Here is a 22,809-nt window from a genome sequence, read left to right on the forward strand (position 1 = left end):
ACCTGAACTCGATAAGAACTACATGAACCAGACCAGGACCACACACGATAAAATAATAAATTTTTTTTATCATTTTTACATTGAAAATTTGCAGGGAACTCGGGTCGGCCCGGGTCTGGTATAAAATTTCACAAACTATACTCGGATCCATGTATTAATCAGACCTTCAGGTCCCGACCCAGGTCATAATCGGGTCTTATTATTTGTTACCATACCTGGGTTTGGTCTGGGTAAACCCGACCCATTGACACCCCTACATGGGCCCATAACGGGTGAAAGATGCCACCCATAAAAAAAAGGCAAAAATCTAGACCGTCCAAATTTCAAGATGGCAAAGAATGACCTGGTACGGGCTCAAGGTACAATACTGGATCAATGCAAAAGGTACAGGACAGACGAGCACTACTCCCCTGAAAAATGTCATTTTCCGTCCCCTAAATTCTCACCATCTGAGAGAGAGAGAGAGAGAGAGAGAGAGAGAGAGAGCAACCCATCAACACCCTACAATCTTCCTCTTGGAATTCGTCAGAGTTGGTGGTTTTGTTGGGTGCCGGTAGAAAGGAAGAAAATGGGGAAAGAAGAAGAGAGGGCGGACGAGGGGGGAGAAGGCCGCAGCCCCAACCCCACCGCGGGCACCCACAAGGGGAAATCATGCAAGGGTTGCCTCTATTACTCCTCCCTCTTGAAATCCAACCACGGAAACCCGCTCTGCGTTGGGGTCAGCAGAGCCCTCCCTCAAGGTCAGGCTCTCTCTCTCTCTATGTATGTATGTGCATTTGTTGTGGGCGGTTGATGAATTGGGTTGTTTTAGTCTCTTTTTGGCTCGTGGGCTCGAATTTTGATATTTTCTTCCTGTTTCCGCTTGTTGGTATTTCTGTAAATTGTTCGTTTGTCTCGTGATGTTGCTATTTGTGTGTCTTCCTGTTTTCGATTCTGAGTGGTTGCTTTTGTGTTATTTGTTTTTCCCCTAATGATTCTTTTTATCATTTCAGGTTGGAGCATGTTTATGTGAGATGCATGATTGTTGGTGATGCTAATTTTAATTGTAGTATTCGTGATCTGGCATTTTTTGATGCATGAATGCGGCCACGATTCCATGGACTTTCCTGGTTCAAAAATTAAAATTTGGGGGTACCGATCTTGAATCATGGAACATTAGGCTAGTCCACGGCGCTACCGCGCTCTAGCCATATATCATATATGGCATTCCTTTTTTAATATAAGAATTCCTCTTGGGAGCCAGATTTTATTGTTCATGATATTGAACGCTATCATCTCGAGTTTTTGGCTCGTGATAGAGAAAAAAAAAGTTCATATCTTAGTGTTTGTGCTTTTGGTGCTTTACTGCTTTTAAATGACCACTTTTACTTTTTTGTTTATACTCCATATGGCTGCTTGATAATGGATAGCGTGAATGTCTAACCAACAGAGGAACAATTGGGAGGCAATACTTCGGCCCTGTTTGGATTTTTAGATTTATTGTTTACATGCATAAATTAAATCAAAATTTATAAATAAAACCCTTCCTTTACTTTTAATTAAGTGAATGCTTGGCTTTACCAACAGGGGCTCCTTTTGTCTGGCAGGAGCAGTTAGTGCACGTCACCTTGTGCTGGGACGTTGCAAGTTCGAAACCCATGGTATGGTTGTATAACTGGTAGGGGTGTGCCTAACCACAGCTTTCTCTGTCTAAAACAAGTGAATGTTTGGCTCACCAACTATTTAAATTAGAATGAAGAAGAAAAAGAAATTAGTGATTAGTGATTGGTGATGGTGATTTTGGTGTTGGTGATGGTAATAGAGGTTGTAATGGTGGTGATGGGTGTGGTGATGATGGTGTGAAGAAGTGGTGGTGGTGATGGTGATGTTGGTGTGAAGAAGTAGTGGTGTTGGTTGTGGAGATGATGGTGTGAAGAAGTGGTGGTGGTGGTGATTATGATGATAGTTGTAGTGGTGGTGGTGCTGGTGGTAGGTGGTGATAATGGTAGTGATGGTGATTTTGATTGTGGTGAAGTAATGGTGGTGGTGGTGATATTTGTGATGGGGGTGGAGTGGAAGAAAATAAGTAGTTGAAAAAAAAAGAAAGGTGCCCCCACTCGGTTTCTGAATAAGGGGGTGACTTCTCATTAATTTTTAAAAAGTTGTTAAAAGAAAAATAAATAAATAAATCCAAACACCAAAACTTGCTATTTAAAATAAGTATAAATAGCAAGGAGCAATTTATAAAATCATCTAAACAAGGGGTTCGTCTCCCAAAATTTTTAAAAACAAGTGGTTTATCTTGTGAAAATCTTGACTTGTTTTAGTGAGAAATAAAAATATTGATGATCACCATTTTCTTGAAAAATGAATTTTCGAAAGGTACTATTACAAATGATGAACTTTTTTAGATTCCCAATGTCTTGCATAGTTAGCATTCTCGGGACTCAGTATCTGTTTGGTCATATGCAACTCGGTGACTTAGGTGAGTCATGGTTTTTATTTAATTTATTTAATAAATGATAAATATGCAATTTGTAATACAAGCTTACATGTATTATTATTAAAATAACATATAAGTATGTTTTCATTATATATAATAATACATGTAACTCAAAAAAATATATAAGTGTTTATGTATGTGGAATATAATTATAAATATAAATATATAATATACATATATTTGTTAATTTAAATAAAAATATATTTTAATTTTATAAGTACAAAAACCCAGTATATTAATTTTAAATATGGATTTCTCATATACATATATATAAAATAGGAAAAACACATGTAATTTCAAACTTTTAATGTTTCTTGGTTACAAAAAAGTGCAAGCTATATTTATAGGTATAAATACGATAAGGAAAAGAGAAAAAAAATCATGAGTGAAATAAAAATGAAAAAGAGTAGTGTTTAGGTGTGGGGGACGGTGGATAGTTAAAGAAGAAAAAAGAGACATGCTTAATTGGGTGTCGGGGACGGTGACTAAGCTTATTAAAACAAAATAATTAGAAAGTAAAACTACCTGAAAATACGTAAACTACATGCAACCACAAAAAAAGCCATTAAAGAAGGTTAAATTGTATGCCTAATTAGACTTGGTGAAGGGGCGATGCCTTAAAAAAGTGGCTAAATTTATTGTTGAAAAACAAAAAAGGTAAATGAGACTCATGCTGACATGGCCGGGCCTAAAAAAACTTGGCCAACTTGGTCGAGTTTAGTCCTAACCGAGTTTTACTATTTTTCTGAGTTGGTTAGGGGTCTATACATGTCAACTTGGCCGAGTCACGAGTTGACTTGCCGAGTTTGCCAACTATGATGTGTTGTAATCTATGTCACATAGGTGAGGGTGCGGCGATGCGGCACTTTAAAAAAACTTGGGTGCGGGGGTGAGGGAGGGTATATATATATATATATATATATATATAAACTTTGGGGGCTGGAGGTACCTCTACCCCCCTTATTTTCTTAATGGGGGGAGCTCAAGGTACCCCTCCCTATTTTTCTTAATGGGGGAGCTTGAGGTACCCCTTTAATAGGTTTTTTTTTTTGGGGGTCCAAGATGGACTCGATCAGAGTTGACCAAGTCCATTTTGGACAGATATGACCATGGGTGTGGTTGACCACATGACAGGTTGTAATATGTTTTTCTTTAAATCCTTTAAAATCCAATTATCATGATATGTGGTGGATATGACTTTAACCACTAAAATAAATGGCTGTATAATAAACTATAACGAAAAATGGCTATTATAATAAGCAATAAGTTCCATTGTCAAATTTGATATCACTAAACTATTCCTTTCTTTCTTGGGAGAGTATTCTTTGAGCTAGCACCTCCTGGCCAAACTGAGGTTAGCTGATTGTTGTTAAAATATATGTATACATGTATGTATATATCTATCTATATATACATACATATAGTTATATTGGTAAATGCTCTATAGGGGCATTTTAGTCATTTCACATACATGTCATAAAATTGGTTTTTAACATTTTATTTTCCTTTATTTTTGTTATTTTAGAGAATCATTGGGGGCTCTATGGTCAAAATGATCATAGAGTTGTTGGGACCAAGGTTGTTAAATGCGATGAGGCAACGCCTGCGCTTCGCCTCTGAGGCGTACGCCTCTCACAACGTGAGACTCTCAAGCAAGGTTGTAAATGCGATGAGGCGAAGCGAGGCGTTGAGCCTACGCTTCGCCTCTGAGGCGTACGCCTCTCACAACACTGGTTGGGACTCTCAACTGTCAAAAATCCCAACGACTATATTGGGTGCTCCCAATGGTCCCTCTCCTTTCCCTTGTGTTGTATATATAAGGGGTGTTATTCCGTATTCTTTTATGCTTTTTACTCAAGCATTTCCTCAATAAGGATCTATATTTTTTACTCTTGTGTTTGCCTTTTGTTGGCTATTTGTGTTATCCCTTAGTGGGCTTGTGCATGTGCACATTGTGAGTGTGATCTTGTTAGCCCTTAGTGGCTTTGTTTTTACTACTTCCGCTATTTCATTACACGGTATCAGAACCATCAGGTTATTGAGAAAAAACATCTTTAAAGTGATCGTGTTCGTGGTGATTAAAAAATGAAGCATGAACACAAAATCGATTTCTCCTTCAAGCTAAATGATACAAATTACATAATGTGGGCATCCACTATGGAGAACAATCTCAAAGGAAAAAAACTTTGAGGGTATGTCTTAGATACTATTACGGAACCACAACTCAAGCTCACCAAAAGAGAAGAAGATCGAGAGAAAGCATTAGAAGGTGATGCACGTGTGAAACTCATTCAAGACCATTAAACTAAGGTAGATGATTGATAAATTTACCATGCCAAGATTCTTGCATGGTTTATGAACAATGTTGAGCTCGAGATATATGCCAACATTGCCAAATTTCGTAAAGCGAATGAGACTTAGTTCTTTTTAAAGGGTATGTATACCCAAAAAGACCTTGTTAGACAATTTTTCTTGCAAGACAAGATACAAATAATCTAACAAGGTGAAATAAGCGTTCGTGACTATTTTAGCTCTCTAGGCCCACAATGAGACAAATTATCTCTTCTTGAACCCAAATGGATTGGTAGTGAAGATGTAGTGCTAAGAAAAGAACAAATGAAAAAGAACATTTTTTTCAATTTTTACATGGGCTTAGGCCCGAGTTTGATCTAGTAAGATCTTCTCTCCTCCTTAGAACTAAAGCTCTTCCTTTGGAAGATGCGATTGCCGAAGTTTGCGAAGAAGAAACTCATCTTGGTATGGTTAAAGGGGGAGATGAAGTACTGGCCGTCTCTAAACCTCACAATTATGTTTAATTTTACAAACCTCCACACTTTGGGAGGCAAAATAACTATAATGGTGGGTATAGGAAAGCCATTTTTCACAATTGTCATGAACTTGGACACATAAGGCCAAATTGTCCAAAACTTAATGATACGTCCAAAAACAAAGTAGCTTTCGTGGATGAGACTATATCAAAGAAAGAAGAATCTGTTAGAAGAGGAAACACTTTTTCACTTACCCAACTATTGGAGGCACTCCAACAACTACTTAAGTCTCCATCAACTTCAGGGGCCGCGATAACATCTTCCTCTCCTCCAGGTATGTGTTCTTGGATCCTTGACTCATGAGCTTCTTTTCATATGACTCCACATGAAAATAGTCTATCTAATATTTGCGCTAATTCAAAAAGTTCCTATGTTTCTACCGTCGATGAAACATTCTTGCAAATTAAAAGTATTGAAACCTTAGATTCTTCTCAAAACTTTTGTGTCTCAAAAGTTAGGGTTGTTCTAAAATTTAAATTTAAATATCTTTTCGGTTTCTCAAATATTCGATCATGGATATGAAATCTCATTTTCATCTAAGGGTTTCTTAGTGCTGGATCTTCGGTCTGAGAAGCAGATTGGGCAATGCCATAGGCGAGATCTTTACTTCATGGTTTATTTAAATCTCTCTTCAAAATCATTTTGTAACTATGTTCAAGATAAAGACATTGAAACTTGGCATAAGAGACTTGGACATCCAAGCTATTAAAAAATGTATCTTTTCCCTTTGGGGAAAAATTTTTGTAATGAGAAAGATTTTATTTGCAAAGATTGTATTTTCGAAAAAATGAAAGCTATTCCATTTCCAAATAAAACATGTCTCTAAAAGACCTTTTGACTTAGTGCATTCTGATGTTTGGAGGCCCTCCATGGTCATATAAAAAAGAGGTTATTCATATTATGTTACATTTATTGATGATTTGATTAGATATGTGTGAATTTACTTTCTTAATCTCAAATTTGATGTATTTTTTTTGTTTTAAAGAGTTTCACATGATTATAAAAAATCAATTTCAAAGCAATATGTCCATTCTTAGATCCGACTCGGACGAGAATACTTATCCAATGAATTCTAAAATTATTTAAAACAAAATACAATTTGTCACCAAAAATCTTGTCTAAGAACTCCTCAACATAATGGGTTAGCCGAAAGAAAACATACACATCATAGATACCGCTAGGACCCTACTTATCTCTAAAAATATTTCAAAAAGTTTTTGGTCCGTGGCCGTTCTAACATCAACTTACTTGATAAATAGAATACCCTTTTCATCCCTGCAAAATGTTTCTCCATACGAAACATTGTTTAAAAAAATTCTCAATTATAAACGTTTGAGAATTTTTGGTTGCACGTGCTTTGTTCTCTTACATAAAAGAGATAAATGATCCCCAAAAGCCATTGAATGTGCCTTTATGGGTTATGGTGTAAACCAAAAAGGCTATATATGTTTTGACTTCAAGAATAACAAACTTTATATTTCTAAGGATGTGACCTTTTTAGAAAATGAGGATGGACTTGAGAAAACTAAGGAAAAAGAGGTAGTAAATTATAACTTTTTATTTGATTTTTTGCCACAAGAAGAATTAACCTCTTGTGATGTTTCTTCAAACGATGATTCTTTGAGTAGGAATGGTGATAATAATAAGCATTTAGATGCTGAAATTGTTGAATTACCATCAAGTAATGATATTGTTGATAAACTGATATAAGTGTACACCCGACGGGAGCAAATAAATCCTCCAAGTGTTTTAGAAAAAGATACACATAATTCCCCTATAGAAGTAACCCCACTTATACGATCCAATCGAGTTTCTATTCCACCTAGTAGGTTTGTATTATATGATACTTTGACACCAAATTATATAGCATGCTTAATATCCTTATATTCCTACTATGAACTATTACACTATAATGATGCTAAAAATATTCCACATTGATTGAAACAATGAATGTAAAATTAGATGCTCTTAAAAGGGCTAATACTTGGAAAGTAACTTCATTATCCTTAGGGAAGAAAGCTATAAGACGCAGATGGGGTTTTAAGGTTAAAACCAAGAGTGATGGGACCCTAAAAAGATATAAAGCCAGGTTAGTCGTCAAAGAATATTCTCAAGAATAGGAGATTGACTATGAGGAAACCTTTGCCTTAGCTAGAATGACTAGTGTTAGGACCCTTATAGCAGTTGCTTCAATTAAAAAATGGCCTATATATCAATTGGATGTTAAAAATGTTTTTCTTAATGGGAAATTAAGTGAGGAGGTCTATATGGACCCTCCATCGGGTGTTAGGATTAAAAATGGTAAAATTCTTAAACTCAAGAAGGCCTTGTATGGTCTTAAATAGACTCCAAAGCCCTGATATGATAGATTTAGTAGTGTCATGTCTTCTTTGGATTTTCATTCATGTTATACTGATAATGCTCTTTTTATTAAAAGTATAAATACCAAAGTAGTCATACTTCTATATGATAATCACTGGGAGTGACAAACAATGAGTTAGAGATATTAAAAATATTTTAAAAGAAAATTTTGACATGTCTGACTTAGGTTATTTGAGATATTTTCTAGGCATTGAAGTTATATTCTCTCAAAGTGTACATTTTGTCTCAAATGAAGTTTACTGCTGATATTTACGCCAAGTCTGGAATTTCCGATGACAAGAAAGTAGAAACCCCAGAAGTGATTAATGCTAAATTAAATCTTGAAGATGAGACTCTCCTTGAAGATCCTATACCCTATTGTTAGCTGATCGGGATACTCACTTATTCATCACCAGACAAGATATAACTCATGCAATTCATTTTGTCAGTCAGTTTCAGTATGCTCCAACTACTGTCCACATGAGTGTTGTGTTAAGAATTATCAGATACATCAATAAAACCATCACTAAAGGGCTTTTTCTATCCTCGTCTTTCTTTTTGAATTTATTTGTTTATACTGATGTTGATTGGGGAGAAAATCCCAATGATAGAATCTCAACTACATGTTTTTATATTTTTTTAAGAGATTCTTTAATTTCATGAAGATGCAAGAAGCAACAAAAGGTATCCTTGTCCTCAACCGAAGCCAGATATCGAGCAATGACTATGACAACAATGAAACTTGTATGGTTGCGAAGTTTTCTCAAAGATATGGGAGCAATCATCTCGACTTCTTCGAAGTTGTGTTGTGATAAAAAAAGTACAATCTACATTACAATCAATCACACCTTCCATGAGCGTACAAAATACTTTGAGATGGATTGCTATTATGTCATAGATGAATATTTGAGAGGAACTATGTATACATTGCCGTATGTCACATAAGAATACCATCATGCAGATTTCTTCACCAAAGCTCTTTCTGCACCTCGTTTTATTTTCATCCTTAACAAACTTTTGGTTATTTCACTGTAAGTTTGAGGATAAGTGTTAAAATATATGTATACATTGGATGTATATCTCTATATATACATGTAATAAAACAATTTTTTAACAATTTATTAATTTTTTTTATTTGTTGTTATTTTGTAAAACCATTGGGGGCTCTATGGTCAAAATGACCATAGAGTCGTTGGGATTCCCAACAGTCATATTTCTGCCCCCCAACGACTCTATTGGGAGCTCCCAATGGCCCCTCTTCTTCTCCTTGTGGTGTATATATATAGGGGGTGTTCCCCTCTATTCTTTTATGCTTTTTACTCAAGCATTTCCTCAATAAAGATCTATATTTTTTTACTCGTGTTTTCCCTCTGTTAGCTATTTGTGTTGTCCCTTAGTGGACTTGTGCTTGTGCACATTGTGAGTGCGATCTTGTTAGCCCTTAGTGGCATTGGGTTGTGCTTTTGCACTTTTGTGATTATAAGCTTGTAAGCCCTTAGTGACATTGTTTTTACTACCACCATTTCATTACAATTGGCTAGTCATGAGTTGCTTGTTTCTTTTTTTCAATGCATAGTTGTGTGTACTGTTCATACAGGATGTTCTACATCTCATCGTTAGTGTATTTGGAGACCCAAATCCCTGAGAGTTGAATCTGTGTGTACTTGGAAGTTTGGAACATTACTCGCAAACCTTTTGCGACACGTCCAGGCTGTGCATTTTTTGTTTAAAAATTATGTTGCAAACATATCTTTGTGAAAATTTGTCTATTTTGGTCTGTTTATGTATTGAAAAGGGCTAAAGGTTTATACTTTATATTTTATGGAATTCGTTTCTCGCAATTTTTACTAGATTCTGTTGCATAGTAATGGACTTAATACTTGGCTGTTTTTCACTGCTGTCAAGTGGATTTGCTAGCTCGTTTCATAGAATTCTTTTGCTAGAAAATTGTTTATAGGCCCACAAACACTATATTTCCATAATGCAAATTAAAATAAAATGCCCCGCATATGTGTGTGTTCAAAGGCGTATATGCTTATGTGCATTCATATAATGAGTTGCTTACTGTAGTCTTTTTAAGAAGATAGTCTGTTATTGTTATCACATTCTGCTATTTATGTGATTTCCAACTTCTGTGAGCAGTGCCTAGTTATGTGATTGGCGAATCTGAGATGGAAGCTTCTAAAGATGGCCGCAGCTTATCAGACTTTAAGTATGCATGTGTTGGCTACTCTGTGTACTTAGATAAAGACAATCCGTCTGGACAACCGGGAGATCATGCAGAGCTGCCCTTTTGTGTTGGTATTGAGGTTATTATCTAAACGATACTTGGTTACTTTTATCTTGAATGCTTTTCCTAAGAAAGGATGTCCTGAATTTTGATCTTTTTCATGTTAGTGATAAACTAAATTGAGTGCTCAGTTCTGCCTTTTGGCATACATGGTAGACTGAATTGTTATTAATTCTTGCTGTAGGAGACCATGGCATTCTCTTTAACAAAGGAATTCTTTTATCATTTTTGGATAAGATTGCTTACCACTAAATTATAGCTATATAATAGTGGCAACCATTTCAAACTTCAAATTCTTCTGAAGATATTACAAAACACAACTTATGAGGGGTTTCCTTAAGCTGAGTACCTTCCTGGTTTGATTGGATGATTCCTAGTGACAACTAGTTCAAACTTCAAATTCTTCTGAAGATCATTCAAAAACTTGATTCAACTTATGAGGAGTTTCCATGAGCCGAGTAAGTTCTTGGTTCAATTAGACGATTCCTCTGGTTGCATGGACATGACACAAAGAGAAATATTTAATTTTTCAAATTCTCAACATGGGTTAAACTGCATCAACAATGATTTTGAGTATCCAGGTTGACTTCGGTGGACTATCCTGAGTGTGTCAAGTTACTTCTTAAGTATCTTTAGGCTTTTCTTCTTTGGTCTACATTCAAGGTTGACTATTCACATTTGCATTCATTTGATCAAAACTACTAGTTAATTTTACATTATTATTAATTAGAGAAAGGTAATAGTAATACTATGATGCATTAGCTTCCAATCACAGATTAAAATAGTCCAGTTTGAGTTGTAGTAGTTTCTGCTACTATTTATGACAGAAAGGTGATAGCGTAGCAAAATTTCCAGTTTACACGAGATCCCATTGCACAAACATGTAAAATGTTTCAAGGTAAAGCTATTTAGTCCTGATGATTATCCTCAAATTACAAAATCACAAAAGATGTTCAGTATCTGTTGCTTTATGACATCATGAAGTCTCTCTCTAATGAGCCAAGCCTAGAAGTTCATCTCATGCTTACATTCCTATGAAGGTAATATCTTAGTAAGGTGAGGAAAACATAGATTATGATTGGAACAGGTGGCAATAACTAGACCCTATATCACACAGGTACGGGTGCGGGTGCAGGGTAAGACACGGGTGCGAAGGGCACAACATGGGATTTTCTAAAAGGATGGGTATATATATACATAGAAAAAAGCACAACTATACTATATTATACAAAATGTGCTACACATAGACACACACATAAACATAGAAAAAACACAACTATACTATATTTTACAAAATGTGCTACACATAGACACACACACATAAACATAGAAAAAAGCCCAACTATACTATATTTTACAAAGTGTGCTACACATAGAACACACACATAAACATAGAAAAAAGCCCAACTATACTATATTTTACAAAGTGTGCTACACATGAAGTTGTAAACTGTGGAATGTGGATACGAACTGAAGGTCCAAAACATATATAATTAACTAACAATTAATACTAAAAAGTATATACTTAACCTTGGACTCTTTTGATCCTGAATGTTATCTAAATGTTGATTGGATCGTGAAATAGATAAAATGGGTCGAGTCAAGTCCAAAACTCGGTTGACCCATACTTGAAGTACCTGAGTACCAAAGCGGGTATGAGTGGCTGGTAGAAGTACCTACGCTACATGTCTAGACCGTGGTCAGGAAATGGAATCATTGAGAATTATGCAGATTATGTAAGATTTGGTTAGAAACAACAAAATAAGTATAATGCTGCTACAAATAGATGGGAGATTTGGGTTGTATTGATGAACTAAGAATATTTATGGTTTAAAAAATTTGAGATGTTACAGAGGAAAAAGATGGTATCTTGGGGCTGTCTGGGAAAACATGACTTTGGCTGGTGCTTTGAGTCATTTATTTGTTGTTTTCTTTTCTTATTTCCGTAAATTTTTGCTGTATGCTGATTTCAGTCATTGATAACGTGATGTCAATATAATCTGTCACAACTTTTCAGAATGTCCGAATTGTGTTGTATTGGAAAAGTAGGCTTGTTGGAAAAAATGGGATTGCTTGATATGAAGCCTTTGTTTGTGTAACGAGAAGCACTAAATGCTTGGTTGGAAAGGATATTCTCTTCCTATGAATATCTTGAAACACCTTTGGCCAAGGAACCTTGTATAGCTTTGCTCTAGAGAGAAATGGAAGAAGGATTATGAGCATTAGGATTGAAACAATAACGCATAACTTCCTTTGGAATGGGAACATCCTCACTTGTAGTATTCGCATAGTAATCTGGGAGTCACATTACCTATTGATAAAGGTGAACTAGGCATTCAACAAACTAGCATATCTAAATCAAGTGTGCATATGGTGGTGGTGGATTTTCATAAAAAATGGACACTGATGGGGCTTGGGCTAACTGCCTAGGATTAGGATATGTTATGCAAATCAAGGGTTTGTAGATAGAAACATCCACAAAACAAAATTTTATTGATTTTTAAAAGGTTTTTACAAATATTTTTCTTTTACAAACTCGCTTCCGTATCAAGAATTATGTGATTGCTCTCTGGTAGGAGATCCAGCCGTTCCTTTCCAAATGGTGACATATAACCCAATCAAGGTTGAGACTCTTTCGTGGGAATTGTCTTTCTCAGCTTCCTTGAACACCTTCGAGCACCTGTGAGAAGCCAAGGTGGTGGGCCCACCAAGGTTCAAACTTCAAACCAACAAAGAAAGAAGTGTGGGTTAGAAAATGTGCACAAACAATATTTCTCAAGCAAATAAAATAAGAGGAATGGAAGAAAATACTTACTGAGGCTTCTTGGTAGCCCTAGCCCCTTGCTCGTGAGATTTCAGCAGAGTTTTGGACTCTCAAGCAAATTTTGAGAGAATTTCAACGGAAATTTCTCACTCTAGCCGACATTTTCCTACGGGAAATGGGGCTTTCCCATTCCCAACTGAGATCCGACATTAGCCCTGCCTCTTTGCTGACCAATACCTCTATTATTATTTTTGGTACTGCTTAGGTTGGCCACCAAGCGGTTGGTGTTGCACAAAATTTGCAGATGGACTAGACACCACATCATCATGGTCTATATCACTAAGTGAAGCTTCTTCAATCAGCAGTAGACTGTGAAGTTCATCCACAGTCACAGGTTCTTTTCGTGTTTTAGAAGCCGCATACTCTTGAGAGAGGCCTCTTAAAAGGTGTAGGACCATATCTTCATCGCCGTGAGGCCACATGAAGCTGATGAGAGACATTTTAGCTTTCTGGAGATATTCATTTATGGTCTTAGTGCCCTTCTTTAGGTTATGCAGTTCTTTTAACTGCAAAACTTTGGAACATGACTGAGCAAGAAAAAAATTTGAGAGCATTCCATACCTCATAGGAAGACTTCAGACCGACAACTTGAGCATGGATGGACTCAGAGAGATGAAATAATTCAACTGATAAGGAGCTGGTCATGTCTCAGATATTCCGGATTCATAGTTTGGGTTTTCCCATCACTCGACAAATCATATTTGTCCTGACATTTCTTAGATCCATCGATAAACCCATACAGATCATAAGACAGGAGAAGGGGAGTGAATTGCGATTCCCATAACAGAAAATGGTCTATATATAACTTAGTACTTAGAAAGTACTGCAGTCTGGTAGGAGCAGGTAACATAGGAAGTGAGACAGAACTTATCTGAGAAGAGGCTGCTGGAGGGGATCCTGCCATTGTTCTTCAACGTGACGTGTGATCCTAGGATAACTGAGGAGCGATCCTGTAGATGGCTCTGATACCATAAACGAGCTCAGGAGATAGAGTGAGAGAGACACAATACAAAAAAGATAGAGAGAAAGACACGGAGAGTTAGCGTGGTTCAGTGCAACAGCACCTACGTCCACAAAGAGTCCCTTACACACACTCAACTCTTAACGTGTGTGGGGGTTTTCTATATGTAAACTGATTACATTTGATATGAGGATCAACATCCACGTTACATATTTGTGGGAGTCTACTTCCACATTTTGGGGCACCTGCTTTATCCTTAGGTGGCGCCACTCGAGTCTTATTGGATTGTTCCACATTTGATGCTACTCTTGCCTTATCCTTAGGTGGTGCCACTTGAGTCTTGTTGGGTGGTTCCACATTTGATTCTACTCTTGCTTATCCTTAGGTGACATCACTTGAGTCTTGTTGGGTGGTTCCACATTTGATGCTGTGATAGAATCTGCAGGAGACTTCTGGTATGGTGCCACATGTGGTTTCACATTTGATGCTGAAATTGATTTTGGATCCAGGTCTGGATCCATAACTCTAACAGTCTAATCGAACTTTTGGTTGGATTTTAGTAGATATTTCTTTGCAATCATTTTTTAAATAGGTTCTTAATTGACTTACACAAGTATTTCATCTTTGCGAAGCTTGTGCTTCAGGAACTTCATGAGAGGTAAAGAGGTAAAGCATGGAGAGGCAGTTGCTCATGTAGCTTATAAACTATCTGGTTTGATATTGGCCTTATTTCGCATTCCCCTCTTTTGGACTTTAATTGCACAATAATGGTACAAATTGATTTTCATCCAGATGATTTCGTCTAACACTGTTTTGCATTTGAATAACTGATTTAATGACTTACCTGACACATCCTTGATATTTTTGAACTTCCTCTCTCTTTCAAAAGAAAAGGTTTGAAGAACATCCCTTGTAGGTTATCACACTAGAATAATGTCTAGGCCGTCATCCTGGTGCTCTTAAATTGCTAACTGCTGTTACTTATTGGTGTAACTCTAGGAAGAACACATTTCAATGGTCATTAGGTCTCTCTCTCTCTCTCTACACACACGCACATGCACTTCAATTGGCTGTTTCATTGTTGGAGTGGGCAAATATGATGTGTTCACTATGAGGGAAATAAGAATTTTCACTAGCATTTTTTATTTTAAACATAATCATTAACTCAAAGTTGTTAGTCTTGGAAAATGTTCTGCCTGTTTAATAGAATTGATCCCTTCTGCTTTAGAACCCACTGGATCCAATGGATCTGGCCCTGATTGGCCTCATTGAGTATATTCTTTGAATGTTCTAAGAAATCACAGAATTAAATTATATTTTTGGTTGAGTTTGTCTGTACTTCACAATTTTTGTTTCTTACAAATGCTCCGAGATACTATCCACCTGTCAACCTTTCTTGAAGTAATTTGGCATCCATTCTTAGATGAATATATTTCTAAAGTGCGTACCTTTATTAGTGTTTTGTTGAGGATGCTCCTTGGATTGTTTGGAAATTTTAAATTTACTCTCTTCATTGTAATTGGTATAACTGTTTAGTTATACACTGCCGGTCCCAAGCCCGGATAAAGGAGGAGGGTTGCGGTAGGCCAGTGACAGCCAGCATAAAAAAAACTTAGTCATACCCTATGAATATGAACCAATATAAGAATTTCGTTGGGGCGTTCCCTACTGAGCGACGCACTATACTCTATAGGCCCCGAGGCAGTGATAAATGGGAAAGGGTTGCTAGGTCGTCGCCCGGAAGCAATGCGTCACACCGGCGCCCGGGTGTGGTGTCAAATAGGCAAGGGTTCCCTCACTTTGTTGGACGGGTGAAGGTAAAGACGATAGTTCAAGACCATAAAATTAGGTTAGCCACTTGGAACATAGGGTCTTTAACTGGTAAGTTGGTAGAGTTAGTAGATGTTATGTGTAGGAGAAAGATTGATATTTTATGTTTACAAGAGACCAAATGGGTAGGTGAGAAGGCAAAAGTGATAGACCCTTGGGGATATAAGATTTGATATACAAGAATAAATAGGAATAGGAATGAAGTAGGGATTGTTATTAGTCATGAGTTTATAGATAATGTAGTTGAGGTCCGTAGGAAGGGTGATAGGATTTTACTTATTAAATTAGTATTAGGTATGAATATCATTAACATTATTGGTGTTTATGCACCTCAAGTAGGTTGAGATGATTCCATTAAGCGTCAATTTGGGGAAGATTTAGACAGAGTAGTACAAGGGATATCTCATGGAGATAAGATTTTCATCGGCGGTGACCTTAATGGACATGTAGGCATTAGTAGGGATGGATTTGAGAGTATCCATGGAGGCTATGGTATAGGAGAAAGAAACGAAAGTGGAGAAAGGATTTTAGATTTTGGTTTGTCCTATGATATGATCTTAGCAAACACTTGGTTTAGGAATAGGGAGCCTTACCTAGTAACATTTAAAAGTGGGGTTAATACGAGTCAGATGGATTTTTTCCTACTTAGAAAGAGAGATAGGGGTTGTTGCATCGATTGTAAGGTTATACTAGGAGAAAGTGTAGCTACACAACATAAAGTCTTAATTTTAGATCTTAGAATTAGACAATGCCGCAAAAGGGATAGACATATGATAGATCCTAGAATTAAGTGGTGGGCACTAAAAGGAGCTAAACAAAAAATGCTTGTAGAGTAGGTAGTTAAGGAAGCTGATTGGTGCCTCGAGGAAGATTCAAAATCAATGTGGAATAAGATAGCGGGTGGCATGAAAAATGTGGCTAAAGAGGTATTGGGTGAGTCTAAAGGCGGTGCACCGCTAGGTAAGGATACATCATGGTGGAACGAGAATGTCAAATTAGCTATTAAGGTTAAAAGAGAGTGTTATAGAAATCTAAGAGTCGTGATAATGAGAATTTGAAGAAGCATATGATAGCAAAGAAGGAAGCTAAAAAAGTAGTTCGAAACGCGAGGGATAAGGTATATAAGGATGTTTATGACAAGTTGGATATCAAAGAGGGCGAGAAGGATATTTATAGGTTTGCAAAGATGAGAGATAGGAAATTGAGGGATCTGGGTATGATTAGATGTATCAAAGATGAAACATAAAGGGTTTTAGTCAAAGATAAGGAGATTAAGGAGAGATGAAAATATTATTTTGATAAGCTATTTAATGAAAGTCATGCCCACGATCTTGGAGACTTGTCCATTCCTTTTCATGAGATGAATCGTGACTTCATGCGTAAGATTCAAAAGAAAGAAATTGCAGAGACTTTAAAGAAAATGAAATCAAGAAGGGTAATTGGCCCAGATGGTATACCTATCGAGTCTTGGAAATGCTTGGGAGAGAAAGGTTTAGAATGGTTGGCAAATATTTTTAACAAGATTAGGCAGACAAATAAGATGCGTAATGAGTGGAGGAAGAGTACTTTGGTGCCTCTATATAAGAATAAGGGTGATATACAAGATTGAACAAACTATCGTGGTATAAAACTCATGAGTCATACTATGAAACTTTGGGAGAGGGTGATTGAGTCTAGGTTGAGGAAGGTTGTCATGATATCGGAGAATCAATTTGGTTTTATGCATGAAAGATCAACTATGGAAGCTATACATCTTCTTAGACAACTTATTGAGAGAAATAGAGAAAGGAACAAAGATTTGCATATGGTTTTTATTGATTTGGAAAAGGCATACGATAGAGTACCTAGGGACGTTCTCTGGTGGACAATGATGAAGAAAGGTGTTTCTCTCAAGTACATTAGTATAATTGAGGATATGTATGAAGGAGTAATAACCAATGTCCGCACTTGTGGAGGGGTGACAACCAATTTTTCTATAACGGTTGGTTTACATCAAGGATCTGCTTTAAGCCCTTTCTATTTGCTATTGTGATGGATGAGCTTACGAGATCAATTCAAGAAAATGTGCCGTGGTGTATGTTGTTTGCTGATGACATTGTTTTGATTGATGAGTCTAGAGCTAGGATTAATGCTAAGTTAGAATTATGGAGACAGACATTGGAAGCAAGAGGTTTTAAGTTGAGTAAGAGTAAGACAAAATATATGGAATGTCAGTTTAGTAAGCAACGAAGTAGTGATGGGAGTGTAGTGAAGCTTGGTGAGCAAGAAATACTGGTGGATGATTGTTTCAAATATTTGGGATCTATCATTCAAAAGTATGGAGAAATTGATGGAGATATAAATCATAGGATAAAGGTTGGGTGGATGAAATGGAAAAGTACAACTGGAGTTTTGTGCGATCGTAGAATGCCATTGTGGTTGAAGGAAAAGTTTTATAGGATGACTATTAGGCCCGCTTTACTATATGGTACGGAATGTTGGGTTGCCAAGAGACATCATATTCAAAAAATGAGTGTAGCTGAGATGCGTATGCTGAGATGGATGTGTGGAAATACAATAAAAAATAAGATTCAGAACGAGGAGATACGTAAGAAGGTAGGCGTTGCACCCATTGAAAATAGGATGAGAGAGAATCGTTTACGGTGGTTTGGACATATTCGGCGAAGGCCTAATGATGCTCCAGTTAGAAGGATGGAGAAATGAGAAAATATATTAGTTAAAAGAGGTTGGGGTAGGCCTAGGAAGACTTGGATGGAGATGATAGGAAAGGATATGAATGCTTTGAATCTCACCGAGGACATGGCATTGGATAGAAATGATTGGAGGAGAAGGATTCATGTGGAAGACCCAGAAGGATTTTTTTTGTTGGTTCATATCGCCGACCCCAATTGTTTTGGGATGAAGGCGTAGTTGTTGTTGTTGTTGTACTGTCTTCATTGTAATTCAGTGTTAGTAAATTTTTAATTTTATTTGGTAAATCTAGTCCATAAAAAAATGTATCACCATCTGTCACAACGACACTCCATTGCACCCGTCGTACCCATGTCGACATGGCAGGACACTGGTACGGGTACCAGACGCGGTGCGGGTATGCACCGGGTTGGGTCCAATCCTGCGCCAAGTCGGGTCCAATCTCGATTTGATCCAAACACTAGTTTTTTCATTTTTTTGGGTGTTGACTTGAGAGAGAGAGAGGGAGGCGGTGGAAATGGGGGTTAAAGCAAGGTTGTATGTAGCGTATTGAAACCTGTGTCGGCCGGTTCCAAAATAAGATGTGTATCGTATCGTAAAAAAATGTATATTTTGATTTTTTTTTTAAATTCTAAAAAAATAAAAAAAACAGCAAAAATTATAAAATATCATGACACCCGAAACAATGATAAAATGCACAAAATGCAATCATAAAATCACATATGAAGTATTTATGTTTGTATGAGCTACATAAGACATCATCAAACATCAACTATCTTACAAGAATAATGCAAAATATTAAATATCTTGCAATTAAGAACATGTCATAGGACTTATACTTTCATATTACATAAACAAAAATATTATGGCAATAGTTGAACTCTATTTTCAATCGGTTTTCACTTATTACTTGCATGCTCTATTGCCATGTTGGGTCATCTGATGCCATCTTTGTTGGAGGAGTGCGGAGCTTTATTTATACCTTGATATAAATCTTTAATTTTCGTAGATCTGACTTTGCGGTAAGGTGGTGGGGGGTTATGGGGGAAAACACCCCCGAGGCAGAAATTTTTTAGAGGATAGCTTTTTAATTTTATTCATAATAAATATTTTTTTACCTTAAACCATTTTTTTGAGTGGAAAAATGGTGAAAATGCACTTCTTTACCTTAACCTACTTCTTTGGGTGAAAAAAATGGTGAAAATGTACTTTTGACGAAATCACCAAAGCCCTCTCGCCTTTGCAAAGATCGGCCCCTAAAACGGTCTCACGACTCTCACGGCTCCTAGGGTGCGTGAGAAGCTATCTACTATGTTCTATCCAAATGAGAGTTTTGTACCTCAAAAGCTCTTTAAAACCCCCAAAACATAAAAACACGATTTTGCCCATTTTTAAGTCTTCAAGCACGGTATGCAAGCACTCTATCGTACAATCGTATCGATCTCTTGCATTGATACAATACATATTGTACCGTATCATACAATACGGTACGATAAAGACAACATTGGGTTAAAGTACCCCCTTCCCTTTTATATTCTTCCAAACACACACACACATATTTTTAAAATACCCTCTTATTTAAAAAAATCATTTTACCCCTTTTTCCTTTTCACATTTAAACTATTATTTATTTATTTCATTTAAAATGTTATTATATATATGTATATATATTTCAAAACTTGCCGTGTTGTACCCTTCGTACCCGTACCCATGTGACATAGATCATGTAAAATTGTGGTTTTCTGTTTCCCTCTTTTAAGTTCTTACAGATGAATAGCTTTTCAGATTTTTTATTTTCTTTGCATTTACTCTTTCCTATTCAAATTTTTTATTATTGATTTTATGTTAGAATTTTTTGCTATGTTTGGGAATTTTGGCGTTCTTCATTTATAATACTCTTTCATGGCTTTGTGACTCTGGAGGTTAACATGTCTCTTTCTTTGCTGTTCATGTTGTCTCAGCTTTTATTTATTTCTAAAGTTTGAAAAGTAATAAGGCTGAAGTTTGTTTTGCAGCTTTTGGTGGACAAACCAGCTCCAAATACTGAGCGTCTTCCTTCTCACATTAACAATAGCAACAAAGAAGGTAGAGCAAATCACTCAGTAGTTATCTGCATTTTTTTTTGTTTATTTCATCACCGGACACATTCTATTTTCATTCATTGTATGTTTCATGCTTCTTTAAACATGTTTTTGTCTCATCCTTGAAATACTTTTGTGTAGTGAATAAATGTAATATTATAATTGGTGCAGTAATTTAAATAAACTATAAAGATTTATATATCATAAAAAAATGAAAAAAAAGGATAAACATGCAAACAAACGAATTACTTGCATCCAAACTCACAGACACATAATATGAAGTTAAAATATTGGAACTTCAAAATTTTAGTTTGTTCTTTTTAACATATTTGGGATTTCCCTGTCATTTTATATTCTAACTTTCTCTTTTTTCTTTTGAAATAGGTAAAATTGTCTTTTGACACAAATTTTAATCAGTTTATAACTTTAGAGATACTTTATTTTTAGATTTCCCATGGAGTTTTAGTTGATCTTCGTGTTCTTTTTCTTTCTTAATTCCCTGAACTCTTTGGTTTGAACAACTTTTTAAATTTAAAGTTTTAGTTGATCTTGGTGTTCTTTTTCTTTTTTAATTCCCTGAACTCTTTGATTTGAACAACTTTTTAAATTTAACTTCTGTGAAGGCTTGTTTGTATTTATATTAGATTAAGTCAGTTTGTCTGCTGACTTAAGAGTAATGCTTATAGTTTATTCATTTTCTTTCCCTCCTAATGAAATATTAATGACTTTAATATAGGAGGATTTTTCAACCATTTTGGTGCCATTTTGATAGGCTACCTTCTTCCCCTTCTCACTTTTTGTTTGGTCTAACTTTGTTTTGAGAAACTTCAAGCTTAAACGATGTAGTTTAGGTTTTATGATGATTTTGAATTTCTCATCAAGACTCAATATTTTTGTTTCACCAATAGACTTGTAATTTTAATGTTCAAAATTCAATGTTGTGTCTTATCTGCCTACCAATTTTTGCATTTTCTTTTAGAATTGTTTGGTTTGATTTGTTTCCGGCCATTCTTTTGTGGTGTCCTTGGCAAATCCTTTTTGCTTTTGGGCTCTTACAGTTTTTAGCGATTTGCAGTTTTATATTTGGTACTTGTGATTTCTATATGTTAAAACCAGGCTTTGTCACCATGCCATTCTGTTTACATGGTGCGTATTGTCAGGATTGCAATAGTTGTTTTGGTACAACTGTATTTTGATTTGTATCTGGTAATCTTCTTGGTGAGCTATAAATGCCACCCTTGCTTTCATGTCATCATTGCGATCTTCACAATTAGTCTTGTTTGCTACTGTAAATTTTGTGTTTGGGGTTCCTATATGTTGAAACTAAATCTTCTCTATGTTATACAACAATGACCATTACAGGGATTTTCCAGTTGTATTTTTTTATTGATGCTACATTGGAATTTGATTGATAACTGGCAAGATAAAAAAGGAAAAGGCAAGGCATGAGTTCAGAATAAGTAGGCTGTATGTTTTACTGTGACCTGGAGCCAATCATGTTTGTTGGAAAGATTGACATGTTTTGTTCTGTCAGGAAATGCAGCAGCTGGTGCTTGTCTTAAGACCACCGTTTTTGTTTCTTTTTCTTTGTATATAGTTTCTGCTCTTGCATCTTTCTGCTAGTATTTTTCTAGCTTGTCTCTAGAAGTAAGTGTGTTGATACTGTGTGACTCTTGGATCATAATCTGAGCCATTTCTTGCATTTAAATGAGATGAGCATTGGCATTTCTAAGCTGCGTGGTTCATTGAACATAGGGCTCTACCATGAAGACCTAGTTGTAGTGGAATGATGAAAAAAACAAAGCCCTTTGGTCATCCATATGCCGATATGAACCTAATTTTTTTCCCTTAATTTTTCTATCAGATGCCCCTGTTTTTTCTCAGCCTCGAACATACAAGCCGCCACACTCCATTGGAGATGAATTCTTGAACAGGTATACATGAATGAAAATTCTGCTGCCAAGCTAGTTTGCCATGTGCATGCATAAGATTCTGAATCTATCAGACAGTACTGCAGGTTCACAAGAAATGGCAGCCTAGTTGCTTCTAGTGTGGTCAGAAACTTGTATAGGGTAGGCAACCACATCAAGGATAGTCTTGATGACATTCTTTATCCTTACCGTAGGCGGCCTAAGTAGCAGGTGCACCTTTTATTGGACGAGTGTACAGTAAATAATTACTCCCAAAGCCCCCGGGGGATGACTTCCTGCCTGAGTTGCAGCACCATTATTCCAGCCAAGCTTTTCTTTCAATACTATACTGATGCCTGTTGTTCATATTTGCATTTTTGAAATGCAATGTTTATTTAAACCAAGTTGTTATGGTGGATGATATTATCTGAAGTAAATTTTCAGCTATGTATTTGATCTGTCAAAGTGTTTCATGATTTATGTAGGGCCTTCACGTTTGTAATTGCATTTCTTCTGCTTAATCCTTTGATAATACGAGTTAGTGGCGAATT

At 36.2% G+C, this 22,809-nt stretch overlaps 1 protein-coding gene across 2 annotated transcripts; it reads left to right on the forward strand.

The window, feature by feature from the left end:
• The first annotated feature begins 459 nt into the window (after positions 1-459).
• Positions 460-22,809, forward strand: LOC149835835 (uncharacterized). Of its 2 annotated transcripts, none has more exons than XM_090008780.1 (5): positions 460-740; positions 9,814-9,980; positions 20,283-20,352; positions 22,213-22,282; positions 22,366-22,757. In XM_090008780.1, exons 1-5 carry the CDS (start codon positions 569-571, stop codon positions 22,484-22,486), a joined length of 600 nt encoding a protein of 199 aa, XP_089864906.1. In that variant the 5' UTR covers positions 460-568; the 3' UTR covers positions 22,487-22,757. The 2 variants fall into 2 exon arrangements, with proteins under 2 accessions (XP_089864906.1, XP_089864907.1); XM_090008781.1 differs by having other exon boundaries at positions 472-740; positions 22,358-22,809.

Source organism: Nuphar pumila, chromosome 6 (genome assembly GCF_984573655.1).
Source record: "Nuphar pumila chromosome 6, dmNupPumi1.hap1.1, whole genome shotgun sequence".
Taxonomy (NCBI): Eukaryota; Viridiplantae; Streptophyta; class Magnoliopsida; order Nymphaeales; family Nymphaeaceae; genus Nuphar; species Nuphar pumila.

Coding starts and splice junctions, on each gene's coding strand:
- LOC149835835 (XM_090008780.1), top strand. CDS start 569: ATGGGGAAAGAAGAAGAGAGGGCGGACGAGGGGGGAGAAGGCCGCAGC. Junction 741..9,813: donor CAGCAGAGCCCTCCCTCAAG/GTCAGGCTCTCT, acceptor TTCTGTGAGCAG/TGCCTAGTTATGTGATTGGC. Junction 20,353..22,212: donor TAACAATAGCAACAAAGAAG/GTAGAGCAAATC, acceptor TTTTTCTATCAG/ATGCCCCTGTTTTTTCTCAG.